Source organism: Tetrao urogallus (assembly GCF_951394365.1).
Source record: "Tetrao urogallus genome assembly, chromosome: 2".
NCBI lineage: Eukaryota > Metazoa > Chordata > Aves > Galliformes > Phasianidae > Tetrao > Tetrao urogallus.
In genome coordinates, this window is record NC_136814.1 from 19,311,213 (window position 1) to 19,329,048 (window position 17,836).

The window sequence follows — 17,836 nt, forward strand, 5'->3', positions numbered from 1 at the left end:
TTTTAGCTTACAGATGGAATTAAATTAATTCATGGCAATCACTGTAAAATCAAGGGTATGGCACTGAATGCTAGTGTACTGTTTAACCAGGACATACCTGTCTCAACAGCTGTTAAGAAAAAATTGCATACCTTTATTTTTCATTGAAACTTGCCTTTAATAACATCATAAATATCATATCAAAAATTACATAAATGTGGTGAGTTTTTTTTTTCTCTTCCTAGATTTGTTTCTTTCTTGTCATATTCCATGTATGTAAGGTCATATGCATAATAAATGTAGACCTTGAAGTGTGTCTGTTCATGTGCACAAATGTTTGAGGGTAGGGCTTTTTAAAATTATTATTCTGGCTACTAGCATTGCTGAGTGAAGGGATGCAAGTGGAGGAATTTTTAAGTACTAGTCTCTCAAGCAAGCTACTGTTCTTCAGTATTAGGTCCTCACTTGTGTGATGGTTACTATTCCTGCATGTAGGCTTCTCATCTGAAAGTTCAGGAACCAAATATATATAATATATATAACTGAGACATTTTCAGGCTGTAAAAAGAAAAGACTCTACATTGGGGATTCCAGCAAATTATTAATACAGGAACTTCCTCATAACTCATGCAACCCCACAATGCCCCATACAGCAATAAACTTTGAAAAATGCATCCCCTTCTCTTTTGCTTAATCTGATTTTGCATAGTTATGTTTTGTGGGATGGCACAACGCGTTGATTTTATTCTTGCTCCTGGGTGGGTCAAGACTGAACACATCCCAGAGGTACCACAGCCCTTTTCAAGGCCAGTGTGCTTGGACCATTCTCTCTAAAAGGCCCTACTGGCTAGTCCAAGAAGTGCCCTAGGCTTGAATTAAAAACTGAACTTGAAGATGAATATTACAAGGACAATTACCGATTTTAATTAGAAAATTAATGCCCAGAGCATATGAATTGGGGGTCAGGGAAATAACAAACAGTGTAGTGTGATTTTTTTTTTTTTTTTTAAGAGTTCTTTTCGATCATGCAGCGGGTCAAAGATGCAGAGATGGTTTTATTTTGTTTTTATTTCTGATTGACCATGAGGTGGAGGAAAAATGCAGTTATGAATACAACTACTCATGTTCTTCTGATTCAGAAAAAAATTTACATTATAAATTCATATCCCCGCAATTCCTATTCATCATTTGAGAAATGTAAGGCAGACATAGAAATGTTTATATAAAAACTGACTATACTGCAAATGATTTGCATGTATTAAACTTTTTCAAAATTGAAATAAAAGCTATTCATATTTACATTATTTACATGCGAGTAATTACTCAATGTACATGCCTATAACATAGGCAAGTTGTGTGGCTTTTTACTTTTGCTTTATTACTGCTGCTATATAAAGCCTCCAAGCACTTTACCCTTTGGACAGTGCGTGCTGCTTGATTGTTTGCCCAAAAGGGAGCGTGGAAGCCAAGTTTATGGTAGTTTCTGCTCTCTCTTTTTGTTGTAACTTGGCAAAGTGTAAGAATGAAACAGAAGGCTTGAGGGCAGGCCTTTGTGTTCTAATAGGAAATAGAAGTATATTCAGTGGGGAAAAAAACAATTTTTATATGCATTTCTGATGTATGTATGTCTGTTGAAACAAAAAGAATTCTAATTTTCCTGTCAGTTGCAGAAAGAAAACAATGTCACAACGAGCAACGTTAAGAAAAAAAATTGCAAAATAGTAACATCCAATTATTTAACTATATCATGATACAGATTGTTTCTTTGTGCATTTTTTGGTGAAATTGCTCTGGATTTCATGAGAATTAATGTTCAGGTACAATGGTATGCATTTTACAGGAAAAATTATGTGGATTTCCCCCCAAATGGACTAACAAAAAGCTGTATATTTTGACTCAAACTGTGCCTTGCATGCCAGCCCAGCAACATTTGTCTTTGTCTAAGCAATATTACGAATGGTTTAGTATTTCCAATACTTATATGTTATGAAATATACTCTTACTTTTGTTCTTTCTTGTTTGACGGATCTCTTGGATCTTTCTTTCTTTGGAGTTCACTTAATTGTTCTGTGGCTACTGAAACCACACGCCATTTCTTACCATGAGTTGCTGTGAAGATTGAACCAAAACAGGCTTCCAGGATTTTACCTGTGAGGTTTACCTTTGCTTTTGTTGAACCATTGCCTTTCTTCTTTCTGTTTTTTTGACCTAGAAAGTATAACTAAGAAGGTTGCAAAGCCTGTGTTGTGTATGCCAGGCAATGTCAGGGACTTGACTGTATGAAAATTGCCTCTGCCTGTGGGGGCCTGAAAAGAAAGGAAGTCTTGGTCATTGAATTCTGTGCTGGTCAGTTCAAGGGAAACCCTCTCGGGGATGAGAGTCTGCTGACTTAAAAGCCTTTTTTAAGTCTAGCATTAAGCATAGCTTCAAACTAGTATTAAAGAATGCCTTCTCTCAGTGCATTTCCCTTTTACTTTGACTCGAAGACTGAGATACTTGGAAGCTGCCTACCTTTCATGTAGCCACTGTTTTGCTGAATCTAAACGGATCTGTAGTGAACTGTGTTTGAGTACCATAAATTCATCAACTCAGTCACCATAATGCACCTCTTCTTTTGAACCTCTATCTCCCTGTGGGCTTTCTCCCCGTTCAGCTTTGCTTTTGTTTTGTGGGTGTTAAATGAGGCTTTTCAGAAGTGCTTGTTCAACTTTTGTTTTGTTCCTGTTTAGTAAGCCAGCTACTTGTCTGGTAAATTCTTGGCTGAAGACAACATAGCCTTCAAAACCAAAACACCATGGACTCCTCCTAAAATATTTTTTCAGAAAGTAGCAGGCTAGAATGAGCATGTAAAAAGTTAAGCAGAGAATGTCTGGTGTTGGGCATGTGGTGGGTTTTGTTGTTCTTTTGTCAGGGGGAAGGAGCATGCTGTACAAAGATAAAAACAAAAACCAACCACCTACATGCAATGGCTGGTGCTAGCTTAAAAGTTCATTCTTAAAATTTTGCCTTTTGTGATGTCATAAGAATCACTGCAAGTTCTTGAAACTAATATAATTTGTATTCCTGATGCAAGATAGGCACATAAGGGAAGGTTACCCATGTGTCATTTCCAGAAGTCTATCTTGAGGAGCTTGGAAGCCTGGAGAAAAGAAAAAAATGCTTTGTCATTTGACATTCACATTTCTTTTTGCTATTTTCATAAGAAAATGAATGTTAAATTACACTTTGCAATCTTGATGGTCTTTTCTGTAGTGTATGTGAAACTTTCTACAGTTGTCTAGGAAGAAGCCTGTAAACATAATTAAATGTTGTTGAAAATACCAGAAAGTGAACTGGACAATATCAAAACTCTTGCAATTTTAGTAAAACAGAAAGTGAGTAAGGATATACCTGTATTTCAGAATATTGGACCTCTTGTCTATATTATAATCTCTGTAGAAGCTGCAAGTGTTTAATCAGAAAACATTTGTAGTGTTTATTGAAAGTTATCTTGTTGAGCATTGATAATATTGCTGAGGATGGATAGGTGGCCATGATAGTATGGTGTGTCTCGGCTTAATAATTGTGTAGGACAAGACATTTGTGTAATCTAGCCCTTTTATTGGTAGACTTGAGCATATGATGCATATTCTTCAAGACTGATGTAAAATCCACTGTATTGGAGTAAAAAGGATCCACAACAGTGTTTGTCACACTTAAATAATGAGGGAGTCAGAAATATTGAAAATAAAGTGAAGCCTTACGTTGCATTATTTGGACTCATGCAGTCAGGAGGTCAACATATGCAAAGACAGCCTGTTCTAGCAACCTATTAGATGAATTAGGAGAATAGAAAGGTTTAAAGCTTTAGAGGAGATTATCCTCCTTTTCTCCACATGGCAGGCAGTGCTGATTAATGCTGTGTGTTTCTTTAATCTCAGGGTTTGTAGGTGAAAACACCCAACCAATCCCAGAAAACAACATTGGAAACCGAATGCTTCAGAGCATGGGCTGGACTCCTGGCACTGGCCTTGGACCAGACGGGAAAGGGATTGCAGAGCCGATACGAGCCATCCAGAGACCAAAAGGACTCGGCCTCGGATTCAGCTGACAGAAATGCACTTTGGCTGTCAAGTGAAAGTAAAGATTGAAAATAATTTAAAAAGACAAGAATTGCAAACTTGTATTATTTGTTATGATCAGCAAGTCCAGTTGTTCTTCTCTCAAAGATCACTGAAGCCTGTGTGCTTCACATCAGCTACTCCAGCTGCAAGGTACAGCCACAGTGACAGAACCGGCATTTGGATCTAATTTTACAATGGTGCTAAAATTTACAAACACTTGTACTTTTTTATTTCCTCTGGTCTTAAAGTTTGTATTAAGTAAAAAACTCAGTGTATTTGCTTCTTTTCATAGAATCTTCTGACACAGCAGATTTTAGTATATAAGCAATTTTTTTTGTAAGTATAATTTCATCTCAAGAGCCTTGATAAGGTTTGTCAAGGAAAATTGAAGTTTATATAGTAATTGTGTTTTCCCCCTTTTCAGGCCAAGTTTCCAAACCTGATATTTCTAGTGTTTAACAGTGTTTGAGGATAAGCTGTCATTTTGCCTGTAAGATATACATGTTTTCTGCTGGAAGGTGATATGTTATACAATTTTGTATAAGAGCATGAAAAATGGTTTTGTCATCATAGGAATGCCATTTCAACATCATTATCTGGCAATGTATCACTGTCTTCCACGTTCAAGCTCAAAAGTAAAGCCTTTATACTTGTTTTTACATTTGCAAGATTATCTTTTATCAGCAGATATTTTAAAATTTTAGAGTTTATTCTGAGTGTGGATATCTCTTTATATGAATAATCCTTAATGTGTCTATACTTAAGGATATATTTCAACTTTGAACCAGAAAATTGTGTTTTAAAGATGCCCCCGTCAGTGTTAATATGCTGGGATTTGGTATTTTAAACAATGTAGTGTTCAGCGTTTGTTTTGTGATTGTGCTGGTACCAGTGAGCCACAGTGTTTAAGGAACATAAAGTAACTGAAAAAGGAGAAGAAGTGAGATTAGGATGGAGGAAAGGAAAAAAGATACTTTGATAGCTTCTTAAACATCCAAGCTAGCAATTTAAAATCAAGAGGAGTCATTAAGTGTTTTAATCAGTATCCTAATGTATCTAATATCAGCAGAGGTAATTTCATTAAGCGGCAACCAATCAAGCTCCCAGGACACTATTGGTCTGTAGTATAAAACAAATTCCACTTTAAAATTGAATGATAGGGCTGAAGAAAACAGTTGTGCAGATGGTCTAAGGAGAAAATATTGCACCTGCTGTAGTAGCTAGAAATATTTACTTTGATTGTAGAGGGAACGGGATTTGGTTCTTCAGTTTCTTTTTCTTCCCTGTCCTTGCTACCAAACTGCTTAGAAAAATATCTTAAAGATTATTGCAAAGATAATTGCTGAGAGTAACAGGAGTGCAGCTTCCTTCATGTAACTGAAATAGTGATGAATTTTAAGAACTGTTTTTTCACTGATTTTTTTCTTTCAGATTCACCTTTCTTTTTTTTTTCTTCCAGAAAGGCAATGCTAGGAAATGTAGCAACATTATAACATGAAATTTTCTTTAAAATTTTGTTGATTCTTTCCAGGGTGAGTACTGTCAATTCGGAAACTTTCTTTCACAACTTATATAGTGTAGACTAAAAGGTTAGTACCTGTTCTTGTTCTTGATGATAGCTGAGTGCAGATGTTCTATGAGTTTCAGAAGAGCCATTTATTGTTCTTTGCATCCTTGATATCATTGTGAGGTTTTGCCTTTTAACATTACAAGAATTTTTAAACAGACTTGGCATTTATAATCAGTGCAAACTTTTTATGGAAAGTTTTGGAGCATAGGATAATGCATGTTGGACACTTCTAATATCTCTTGCATACCAAACCAAGTTAAATACATTCCATACCCAAAGAGTTCCAGGGCCATGTAATTGCAAAGAACCTGGAATTCTGCAGGCAGCAAAGGTGCTCGCTTCTGTATTTGTTATTTATAGTAATAGATTTATATGACACACTCCCATTCTTTCAGTGCAATGCCTGCAATTCTCTTAGTGCGACCATCTAGCCAGTTCCTTATCTTGTGAGTGATCCATCCACCAAATCCATTTTTCTCCAGTTTGGCAGTCAGGATGTCGTGCACAAGTCCAGGTAGATGACATCAGTTGTTCTTGCTTTGTACACTGATGCTGTAATTCTATCATAAAAGGCCACCAAGTTTTTCAGACGTGACTTATCCTTGGTGAAGCCATGTTGGTACTACCAATCACCTCAGCTTTGTTTTCCACGTGCCTTAGCAGGACCTTCAGGAGGATCTGCTCCATGGTCTTGCCAGGTGCAGAAGTGACACTGACTGGCCTGTAGTTCCCTGATCTTCTTTTTTTTCCTTTATTGAAAATGGGGGTTATGGTTCCCCTTTTCTAGTCAGCCAGAACTTCACCAGTTTGCCATGACCTTTCAGATACGATGGATAGTGGTTGGCAGCTTCATCTGCCAGTTCCCTCAGAACCCACGGGTGGGTCTCATCAAGTCCCGTGTTTTTTGTTTTATATCAGTCTGCTAGAAATTATTAGACACTAAAACCGGTCAAATTGATTTTCATATGGAGATAAGTACACCTTGACTGTTTTCCAGCAGATATTTTTAGATGCCACAGCTAACAATCAGGTGTAGAAGAAATTGATTTATTAGAATATTTTAATCTCATTTTTTGAGGTAATTTAATGCAGTAAAATTCCCACTCAAAATCACATCATTTTATCACTTCTCACAGGTGTGATTTATGATATTCTGGTAGTGTAACTTTGCACAATTAAGGCTAGCATTAGGAGGAAAATAAAAAACAAAATCATTCTGGTTTGTTTTGTTTTGTCTTTTTTAAGTCACTGCAATGTTTGTTGGCTTTAAAACAAGTTGAAGTACCTGGTTATTTTTCTTCACGATTTTCCCATGCATAACTTAAAATCATCTTCTATTTAACTTACAATCATACTTGCTATAAAACTGGTTCACATTATTTTACAGTACATGTAAAACTATTTCCAATAAGAATTCGTACTGACTATGATACTGGAGGTTTTTATGCCTGCATAAATATTGGTTCATCTTGTATCTAAAAGTTACTATCACTCACCAAATTTTTTCCATTTAGGTGTTTGATTAATTGGTAGTTAAGCTGTTAACATAATATTCTGCCCATGCAGAATGTTTAGTAAAAAGAAGACACATCCAGTATTATCAACATCACATTTTGCTACATTCCATTGTGTTTCAGAGTTCTGTGAATTAAGCCATTAACTGTTAATAAAAGAAACACATGAGCAGTTGCTGGCAGAATACTGTTTTTAAGTAAATATTTGTTGAAGTCAGAGAAGCGTTATCGATATGCTTATTTTAACAAGTTTGTCCCTGCATTTGTCTTTCTTCAATTAGGGCAATAATGGGTGTAGAATGGCAGTAAATAGCTAAATAATATGTATTGAACGCTTTGCTTTAACAGCACAAATGCAAGATGAAATAAAATAATTAGACTCCACGGGTTTTGTATGTTCTTTTCTTTAAGTTGCCCTTTTCAATGACGGTGTTACTGCTCAGGTGAGTGCAAAAGCATTGTTTCTGAAAATGTAATTAGGATTGCTAATATCTTGTAGCAAGCACATGTATATTGTGCTAACACTGTTTTAGTAAAAGTATTGTACCTCCTTACCAGCACTGTTCTACGTGGTTATTAACCAGAAAACATGAACCGCATCACAAAATGCCACATATAAAATATCTGCATTACTTTTGATATCATATTCTTCTGGGATGTTTAAATACAAGTCCTCTTCATTCTTTAAGTATGTGTATGCTCTGATAGCTGTGACATGGTTGTGCTTTCTCTTCAAGCAGGACTCCAAAACTGTTGCTCCAAGAAGAAATCACGCCATTTTTTTCATCTTTCTGCTCCCTGTGCTGGGCAGTAAAGGCATATCAGAAATGGGGATCCCTTCCCTCTCTTACGCTGTGCAGTGAGGAGGCTTTTTAATTATGCTTTAATTGATAGCAAAGTTTTTGGGAGCAGGGGCATAGCTAGTACACAGCATCTGCCAACGTGCCCACAACAGAGTCCCATACCTAAAGGCAGTATGTTCAGCCTGCAGTGTGCAGCGTAGTGAAAACCAGAATTATTTCACTGTCCATTTGTTCAGCTCTAGAGCTAATCTAGCATGTTAAAAGAACACCTTGTTTTTGGTTTGAATTCTTCCTGGAAAGGTTTTGATGCAGCTACATTTGTCTGTTTATTTACAGGCAGTAACATACAGTACTTATGGTTGTGCGTGTGTGTGTGTATGTTTGTTTGCTTAATGATATTTCTGTTCTGGAAAAAGTCTTGGACAATGTACAGCAATTTCAGTATCGATATTCTTAAGTGGTGGGTGGTTTTTTGCTATAGAAACTGTGAGCTTTACCAGCATTGATTGTTTATGCTATAGCATAGATACAGAGTTTGGTAAGACTATCAACAAACTTTTTAATATGTCTGCTTTGAGTTGTTGTGGAAAACTTAACTAAAGCAATGAAAATTTCATGGTTAACCTGCCAGTAAGATAATTCTAGTGGAAATGCATAGGCTTCCTGTGGGTCCTGGGTGTCCTTCAACAAAGCAGATGCTGGAGGTATTTTGGCCAATGGATTGCTTGTTTTGAATAGTCAGTCTTTAAGTAAAAAGCTGAGAATGAAAATTAGATTATCATTCAGAATATTTGATTATAGGTATCTTCAGCTTAGTGTGCCTTAAGTCTTCAGTGTTGTTCTTCCTTTCCTTTTTTCTGAAAAAGTATAACTATATATGTGTTAAGTGATAATTCCCCATGGTTTCTGTCTCAAAATATTATCTCATGTCTATATTAAGTGGCAGGGCTCCAGATTTTCTGTCATTTGTACCAGACTAGTGAAGTTGCTTTTCATACCTCACCCGGCCAATTTTATGACTGGCCTACTCCTGCTCTTGTGAGTTATTTTTTGACGCTTTGACACTTCGAACTTGAATTTTCTTCAGCCCCATCAGCCACAAACTGATGAAGACTGGAAGACACGTAACTTTTTCTGAACTTGAGTATCTCCGTTGACTTCTAGATGTGAAGCTCCTCAAAGGTGTAAAAATAAGCGTGCATAAAAGTGTTAGCAGACTGAGGTCTTAACTTCCTTCCCTGTTATAGATATGGATCCTCAATTTTCCGTGGCAACAGAGTTCCCACAAAACCCTAGAGTCAGCTGGATCATACTGGACTATCTTTAGCATAGAGTTTCTTCAGAGCACCTGTTTGGCTGCTGTACCTAGTATTGGGTACAGTAACTAACTGATTCTGTATGTGCTATGTAGTCTTTCATTCCAGCCAAGTAACAAGAATAAGGGAAGAAAAAAAAAGTTTTTGATTCAATAAGGAAATAGCAGAAAGGTATCAGTTTTAGCAATTTGAAATTGCTCAAATTTCAATGAAAATAAGCAAGGGAGAACATGCATTAGAACTATGCAGAAGGAGCATGTCCCAAATATTTTCTCCAGTGAACAAAAAAAAAGGAAGCCAGCAAGAAATATATCATTTCAATGTACATTAGTTTCCACTTAAGAGTATTATTATTAGTGATTAAAAAACACATGATACAGGAAACTCAGTTCCACAAGATGTACTGGCTCATTTAATAATTGAGGTAAGTTCTCATGAACTTACCACCATTAATTCTTCAGTCTTTCTCACTGAGTCAGCCTAGCTTATTCTGCCCTTGTCCACCGTAAAACTCCATCTTCTTCTCAGGCGTCTCTTATTGCTCCCTTGTTGTCTGTGTCAATGAGTTTTGTTATTGAACTGTGATTTTTTTTTTTTTTTTCATTTTACTTCCTTGGAAATTTCATGTAACACAATTTCAATATATTTTCTTATAACCTAGATTGCAGTGATGGAAAAAGGTTCTTTGAAGAATTAGGATTAATGGTCTTCAATTTTTTCTTCCATAAAATGTTTCTCCATTTGAATCCTTGATTTCACTTAAGATTCACCATCCTCCCATTTGTTTCTCTTTCGAAAAAACTTGGCTGTTTTCTTAGAGAGTATTGTGGTGAAAGAGGCAGAAATTTCTTCTGTTGCATTTGCAGGTACCAAGTTGCAAAATTTCTTCTCTGTAGTTTTGATTTCAAGAGTTAAGTATTAAATTTGGATCCCATAAGTGTTGCCTTATAGTTTTTCCAAATGTTCTAGCTTACTACAAGCATTTGAATGTTGTACAATTTGTAGAATAAAACAAGTAGAACATTTATCTAAAGTTTTCTAAATGCCAAACTTTTGGTGTATATGGTGGTGGGCTTCATATTTCTCGTAGTAATAGATGTATTCTACAACATAAAGTGTACATACACACAACTAATGCTAAATGTACAATTCTCTTGACCATGGGCAGCAATAATAGTATGTTAACCTGGATTAAAGACTTCCTTAGTTCTGGTGTAGTTCAATGATGAAAGCTGCCATGGCAGCAGTTTCCACATTTTCAGCTGGTGAGGACTCTTGCTGATAGCCAGTAAGACAGGTGCTCCATGATTTCTTTAGAAATTGTTGAAATGACATGTGAAGGACAGTGTTTAGGGCATCTTCGTTTAGACCCAGTGGTAATTATGTTACTTGCTACTGTACGTGAGGAATGTGAGTGGTCTTTACCATGAAAAGCTTGGTTTCTGGTTCTTCCTGATCGCCCTGGTTGCTGCTCTACAGTGTGAAGGCTCTGAAGGCTCACCCAATAGCCCAGAGACACATTGACTCTTATGGAATAATTGCTTCAGGTGCAAAGGTGAGCATGTGGAACACCAGTGGCTGAGACCAATAATATTACCAATAATAGTATTACTAATAATGTCTTCCTTAAGTGAACGCTTGGACTTCCGACATGGGTAGGAAGTCACAATATGCTGCTCATAGTGTTTGATAGCCACTAACATGGATTTTTTTTCTTCCTGGCACAGGCTGCCAGGAGGTGGAGAAAGAGCATCTGGATGATGTTTAAGGTTCATATATTTGGCAGGATCAGTTCATTATAGATGCACATTTTTAGGCAAAGGTTTGAGATAGGAATTGTTTCTAGTGAACTACTACATGACTGATTGTATGGGACCATAAAAAAAGGGTTACAATGGCCATGGCGAGGGAAGCTTGGAATTTTGCCACAGTCTCGAATAGTGGCTGCATGAAGAATTTTGGCCAGAACCACATTCCTGTGCTTTCTTTGGACCTGGCGAGTCAAAAAATACAAAATTAATTAAAAATAATAGTAATTTTAAAAAGCATTGTTTTAATGTGTGGTAGAGCAGGTGAAGCCATTTGCCTGTTTATCTAACAAATAAACACCCATACATTTTATAGATGTAGATCCCTGTAGAGAATAATACATAAAATTAGGAAAGGAAAATTTAAATATTGGACATTTTGTTAAGCTATCAGCCATGTACTTCACCAAAGTGTCACAAGACGTTTGGTTCTGGTAACCTGCAGTACATAGAAGAGGTGAGGTGTTTCTACACAAGTCAATAAATCTGCAATGTATTGTTTAATATTCCACCTTTATGTAAACGTAGCCAGGTTTTTTTGTTGTCTTCTTCCTAATCAGTGTTAAAGTGCATTTAATAGCTCACTTAAGGTTGTCATCCATTACTATGAGTTACTGTTGGATCTAATTAATAGAGCTGAAATTATTTTGTAATGAGAATTTGAAGTATTGCAGTGTTAAAAAAAGAAGAAAAAAATTGCCATTCACAGCTAATTAATGTTTAACAATACAAATAAGCTGATAATTATTTTTCAAGCCATAGAAAAATTCTGTGACACTTCATATACCACCTTTGTGATCCCAATTGTTTCCAAATAATGCTTTTACAGAGAAATATTTGGAAGAGATTTCTCTGGAAAAAAAGGCAGATTTTCAGCACGCAAGGAATAAGAGCTGTCCTTTTGTTCACTGGGAGCCAGGATCAGCAGCTGTTTCTTACAGTAAATACTGATGGAGGGAAGGAAAAAAGTGAGGGTTTGAATGTAGTTGGAAGAAGAAAATCATGTGAGATCCTGGCCAAAATTTCCTGTCTGCTCCAAGTCAGCTGCTCTTCGGTCAGTGCAGGTCTTACAAATGCAGCCCAGGTAAGCTGGGATCTCCTGGAACCATTATGATAAAGATGCTAACAGCAATGTGACACTGTCATTATACTGAAGTAAAATGCATTTTTGTCGTATACACGGTAAATCAGAAAGGAGGAATGCTGGCAGTCTGGCTGTGTAAGTGAATGTGGACCCATTTCTCATCACTGTTAACTTTGGCAAATGAAGTATGCTATTAGTCTTTTGATTTTTAACTCAATTTAATAATATTTATTGCCTATTCAGATGTCAATTTAATATCACAAAAAAATTTATATATCGAAATTTATCCTGAAAGTGTTATTATCTTTTTTTTTTTTTTTTTTTTTTTTTTTTTTTTTTTTTGAGTCAACCAGTAATAAATACTATTTTATTTAGCAGGATTATGTAATATATAATCAACTGACAAGTAAATCACGCAGACTAGCTGCTGGCATACCACTCAGCACAGGCGCATCACTTTGTACCCCTGACATTTTAAGTAGGCCCAGATTTCTCTACAGCAAGACGATGCCATTAGCTGCCAAGGGTGTGATCTACTATTACCACTTTGGGTTTTATCTACACATTAGAGTTGTCTTCTATCTTTGAGTTGTCAGACAGCATAAATCATCCTCCAATTTGCAGATGCCACTTGCTCTGTTGCAGAAGTGTCCTTCAGTGTTACTTCACTTTTCCTGCAGGTGAGGTGTTCCTTGTGGCCACGCTGCCAGTAGACCACATGCCCCCCCCCACGCCTTTACTCCAGGACTGATGGCTGCTGACATAATGATCCACAAGCTGGGATCAGCACCTCTTCCTTAAAAATTGATTTATTTTTGTGGGTTTACAGTTTATATGAAGCTTTTTGATCATGGCCCGTATGTTCTTCTGAGAGTCTTCTACAGTAATTAATGCTTGTTCTGCTGAAAGTCACTACTTCCATTTGTGCACTATCTTGCAGCATTCTGCTTGGAAAACGCAAATTAATTGTATATTATGTTCATTGCCACAGGGAAGGAAGAAGAACCATGGAGGTAATATTTTTTTCACTTAATAATTTTAAGTTGAATTCATTAATTTGTGGAAGAAGGGATCTGACTTAAGACTTCTGAAAGTTTGGGGTTGGCAGAGCAGGCCTGGAACATGGAGCAACTCTTCATTGGGCACAACTGCGCTGTAAGCTGTAAAGGAGGGAGGAAGGTCTGCAGGCCAGCAGAGGGCTGTGCTCAAATCTTTCTGCCCTCGAGAAGGGTGGGTTGTGGATTTGCTGTTGTTACTCTGACTTAATAATATAAATATTGAAACCTGTTCTCTACAGATATTTCATACAGATTTACTCTAACGGTGTAATGACCGGTATGCCGATCATGGTCACAGATTGGGATTTTTGTGGATTCTTCTGCCATCTTTGCTATCTGCTAGGAGGCTCTACCTGGTTGCTTTTTATGTGCCCTGACATGTTCCACATCCTGCTACCTATGTTTTGCCTGCCCTGCTCAGGTCAGAGCAATAACTAATGATTGCTGCAGCAGCTATCAGGTTAAATTTGTAATTACAACTAAGCATTTTTTTATATTAATAGGTTTTTAAGAAAGGTCATGAAATGTAACACTTCGATCAGACTTACTCCTTTCGGTTTTGCTTTTGTATTTTTTTTTGTTGGAGTTTTTGATTTGTTGGAGTTTTGTGTTTTTTTTCTTGTTTGCAATTATACTGTTTGAAAACCTTACCCATGTCTGCTGCGAAGCAATGCAGCACTTCAAAAAGGATTTTAAGGACAGTAATATATGCAACTTACATCACTAATCAGCTATAGAATGTCAGATGGCCTAATGCACAGTTTTAATTGTAGCAGTTGATGCACTCTGGACGCTATGGAGAGCATTGATGTTTTGATTACAAAATAGAACTTCACAAGCCAAGGAGGAGCATGGAGTTGCCTTCCTGCAGCCTCTCTCACGCTCTTGTGTTCTTCCATCACGCCCGTTAACAACTACACTAGAAACAAGCAGCAGATTTTTTTCCACTCGGTGAGTAATTGTCTGCACAGCAGTGACAGATGTGCAATATAGCAGCTTCTTCAGGAAAAAATTAACAGTTTGTCCAGCATGTCAGCTTGCTCTTTTTAGTGCTTCGGAGGTCTTGGCCCCATTATGGATGATTTAGAAATTGAAGCAAGCTAAGACCAGCTGCCTGGGTTGAAAGCCTTAGTTAGTAGCCCTCATCTGCATTCCAGTATTCGCTTACATCTAGAAATTGGTAGGGCCCCTCTGGCCACAAGATGAGTATGGGCTGACAATGCCTTGATTTGTTGAGAGAGAGAATAAATGGGTTTTTCAGAAGATGAGGAAATATCACCATTACTGGCCAATTTACAGCATTTTATCTGTTCTTCAAACATGTCACTTTTGTTATTGTTGCATGGTAATTACATAGTGAAACGGAAAGAAAACAAATTCTGGTTACATATTCAGATGGATTGCAAAATCATATAATCCTGATAAATGCCCATTTATGATACACACGGATGAAAGGTTCATTTTAATTTTGAATAGCTAGCACAGCCATAAATAGGATATAGGATTAGATCCCACAGAATCCGATTACCTAAAAGCAAATAGTATTTTTCTTCACTTTTTTTCATAACCAGGAAATTTAGTGTGTGCAGGGTATTTAAATAAGCAGGCTTTCCATAAAAGAATATGAAGCAAATATAATTCAATAGTTTCTATATTTTAAATATAATCATTTAGGACTATTCAGCTAAGTCTTTTCTGAAGCACTCATTTGTAAATAGACATCAACCCATCAATATTGCTGAAAAAAATATCACACAGATATGGCCTTTAAAAGATATACATTCGTAGCAAATAGAAGAAGCTCTGCTAGTTGGAAATGTAGTCCAACAATAACAGCAGATAGTATTATTTATATATTATAATTGCAACTGTTCTTACCACCTTTCAAGAATGTTTTAAGGCAAATATTGCATTAGCTGAGAAGCAAATGATGATACCATCCCAGGTAACTGCAATTCCGGCAGCAGCTTTCATGCCAGAAGCATTCTGTGAAATTCTGGAAGCTCCATTTCCTTTAGTGGAAGGCACTGGAAGAGACCTGTATGACAACACCGGTGTATCGCAGCAGAAGGCAGATGATTCCTGTACAGAGATGAAGAAAGAAAAAAAAAGCCTGCTTTGTGCATAAAGCCATCTCCTTCACAATCCTTGGCATCCAAATTATCTTCTCAAGACCTTAAGGGAGAGTTGGCTGTTGCATTAAAAAGAGCAGGGATGGTAGAGAGGTAAGCATGCTCAGCCCCCTCATCACCCTTCCCAAGAGGGGACAAGACACCTCCGTCTCAAGGGGAAGTTGAGCATGGAGGATTCATGACACATCCAGGTCTGCATCCAAGGCACTGGGCAAGCACAGTGACAGAGATGGCCACCTACATGAGCTGTCAAGCTTCTGTGAAAGCTTCCAAATACATTTAGTACATCCACTGCATACATTCAAGGTGGTGCTGCACTGTTCTTGGGCAGACTTTGTGTTGGACACTATGTTCTGGAATGGAGAGTTAAGATGACTAATCAAAATTCTCTCACCAAGGAGTAAAATTAGGCTCTTACTAAACATTCACATGCAGTGAAGTCTTGCCTGACTTTCTTCAGCTGTTTTATTCAATTGCATCAAAACCATGAGTAGGTACCAGCAGCCAGCCTTGATTGGATCTGCTTTCAGGTGATTGAACTGTATCTGCCTGCATTTATCCACCATGTCGTCTTTTAAAGAATTTGCAGTTTTGGGTCAGTTATTACAGTTCAGGTTATGGCTACAATAAGCTTGATGTTATTGCAGGAAAACATAACCTAAAAGACTGGTATCGTTCTCTTCCTCAATCCTACACTGTACCTTAGTTTTACCTTTTTTTTTTTTTTTTTTTTTTTCCTTTGGAAGTCCTGAATACTTATAGCTATTGGCAAGATCAGTGGAAGATTTCACAATGCAACTTCATAGCTAGTTGGACTTACTGGTGGCAGAGAGAGAGAGGGAATAGGTAGAAAAGGCAAACTGGGGGATCGTAACAGGGTCTCTCCTGCCTGGGCCTTCTGAGAACAGACTGTCAGCATCAGTTCCCTGGGAATGGTGACCAGTGCACTGCATAGTGACTGAAGGCAGGGATTGGGGTGGAGGAGTCCTGGTTCAGGGTTTCAGAAGAAATCAATTGACCTGACCTGAATTACGTTCTTTTGTGTTTCTAAAGAAGGTCTATTGGGGATGAGTCTGAAATGCGCTTTCCATGGTATTGTCTCTTCCATAGTTCTCTGCTCCTAACTGAGCTTTGTTATCAGTTTAACATTGATTAACTTTTTTTTCCAGAAAAGATTTTTCATGTGCTGAAGGGTAAAGTAACAGAAAATTTGCAGAATGGCCACAAGAATCATACATATCCTGGGAGACATATCTGTTAGAGAAATTACTGGATGAAGACATTCACACACAGTAAGTGTATCTGCCATGGTTTTGTATGCTCTGTTTTATCTTGGAGCATTAACAACATTTTGATTTTTGATAACTGACCTGTCAAATCCCTTATGAGGATTGTGATATAGTGTCCCTCCTCAGCAAACTTCTCAGCGTGACTCAGCAATAAAACTGTTGTCCCAGGTGTTGCCTTGAAATTATTTGGGAGATTTTCCAGTAATGAACTTGCAGTGTTTTCTGATGAAATGTGTGTCTGCATGCCAAGAAAGCAGCACTTTAATTCGAATAACATTTGGAAGGGTTTTTAATTTTGGTTTATCAGTATGTTGATACATGGACACTTGGAAAAAGACTAGTATATAACAGAGATTATTTCAGCTTCTGTGAATCATTGCTTTGCTTTTCCTCTCCCTTTCAGACTGAAGATTTCCTGCTGCTTCACGTAAACAGTGTTGAGTTAGCAATGTGCTACTCTAGCCTGATTTTAAAGAAACACCCAAAGGGGCTGTTGAAATCTGGATACTTGTTGATAACCTTTAAAAAGACAGTAGTTATGTCATGAGAGAACTTATGAAGAAGTCCTTTAACTATTATGATCATCCTGATTATTTTACTGGCAGGGAACTTTCCATAACATGCAGCTATTGGGTAGGATTGCTTCCAAAATACACTTCTATTTGACCATAGGTCCTGGAATGTCAGCCTGTATGTGTGCAGGAGCTACTAGAGCATCTCCCCTTGGTCTCTGACAGTGCACGTGTGCTATGTTGCAGCTGACTTAAAAGCCCTCATTTATTGTTCTAGATATACCCATCATCAAGGATAGTGGGTAGGAGTAGCCCAGGAGAGCAAAGAGGGAAGCTGCAGCAAGGTCTAATAAGGCTGAAATCGTAGCAGGGATGTGGATGTACTTCAGATATAATTAGGATGAAGTGCAGTTATCTCAAGGGTCCTTAAAATCACTTGTTGGTTAACAGAAAATACTTTTACACTGAGAACTGGGAACTGGCGTAAGGTCACTTAAGCAGACCTCAGCAACAGGAACTGAAACTATGCTGTCCTCATGTGAATAACCAAGAAGGCAGCAGGCAGCTTCCCCACCAATTCCAGCCCCAGAAAAGGGACAGGGCTGTCAGGAAGCTTAGTCTCTGTGACTCAGTTCTTCCAGAGATTGTTCCTCAGCTTTAGTTGTCTG

The 17,836-nt window shown here is 37.4% G+C and overlaps 1 protein-coding gene across 1 annotated transcript in view; it reads left to right on the forward strand.

The window, feature by feature from the left end:
* The window catches only part of GPATCH2 (G-patch domain containing 2), a gene marked incomplete at both ends in the record, with an annotated part of 97,189 nt that extends 93,120 nt beyond the window's left edge, over positions 1-4,069 (forward strand). Inside the window, one exon of the mRNA XM_079550820.1 lies at positions 3,900-4,069. Within this exon, the coding sequence (XP_079406946.1) occupies positions 3,900-4,069 (170 nt within the window). The remainder of the gene's footprint in view (positions 1-3,899) is intronic.
* Between the last annotated feature and the right edge of the window lie 13,767 nt (positions 4,070-17,836).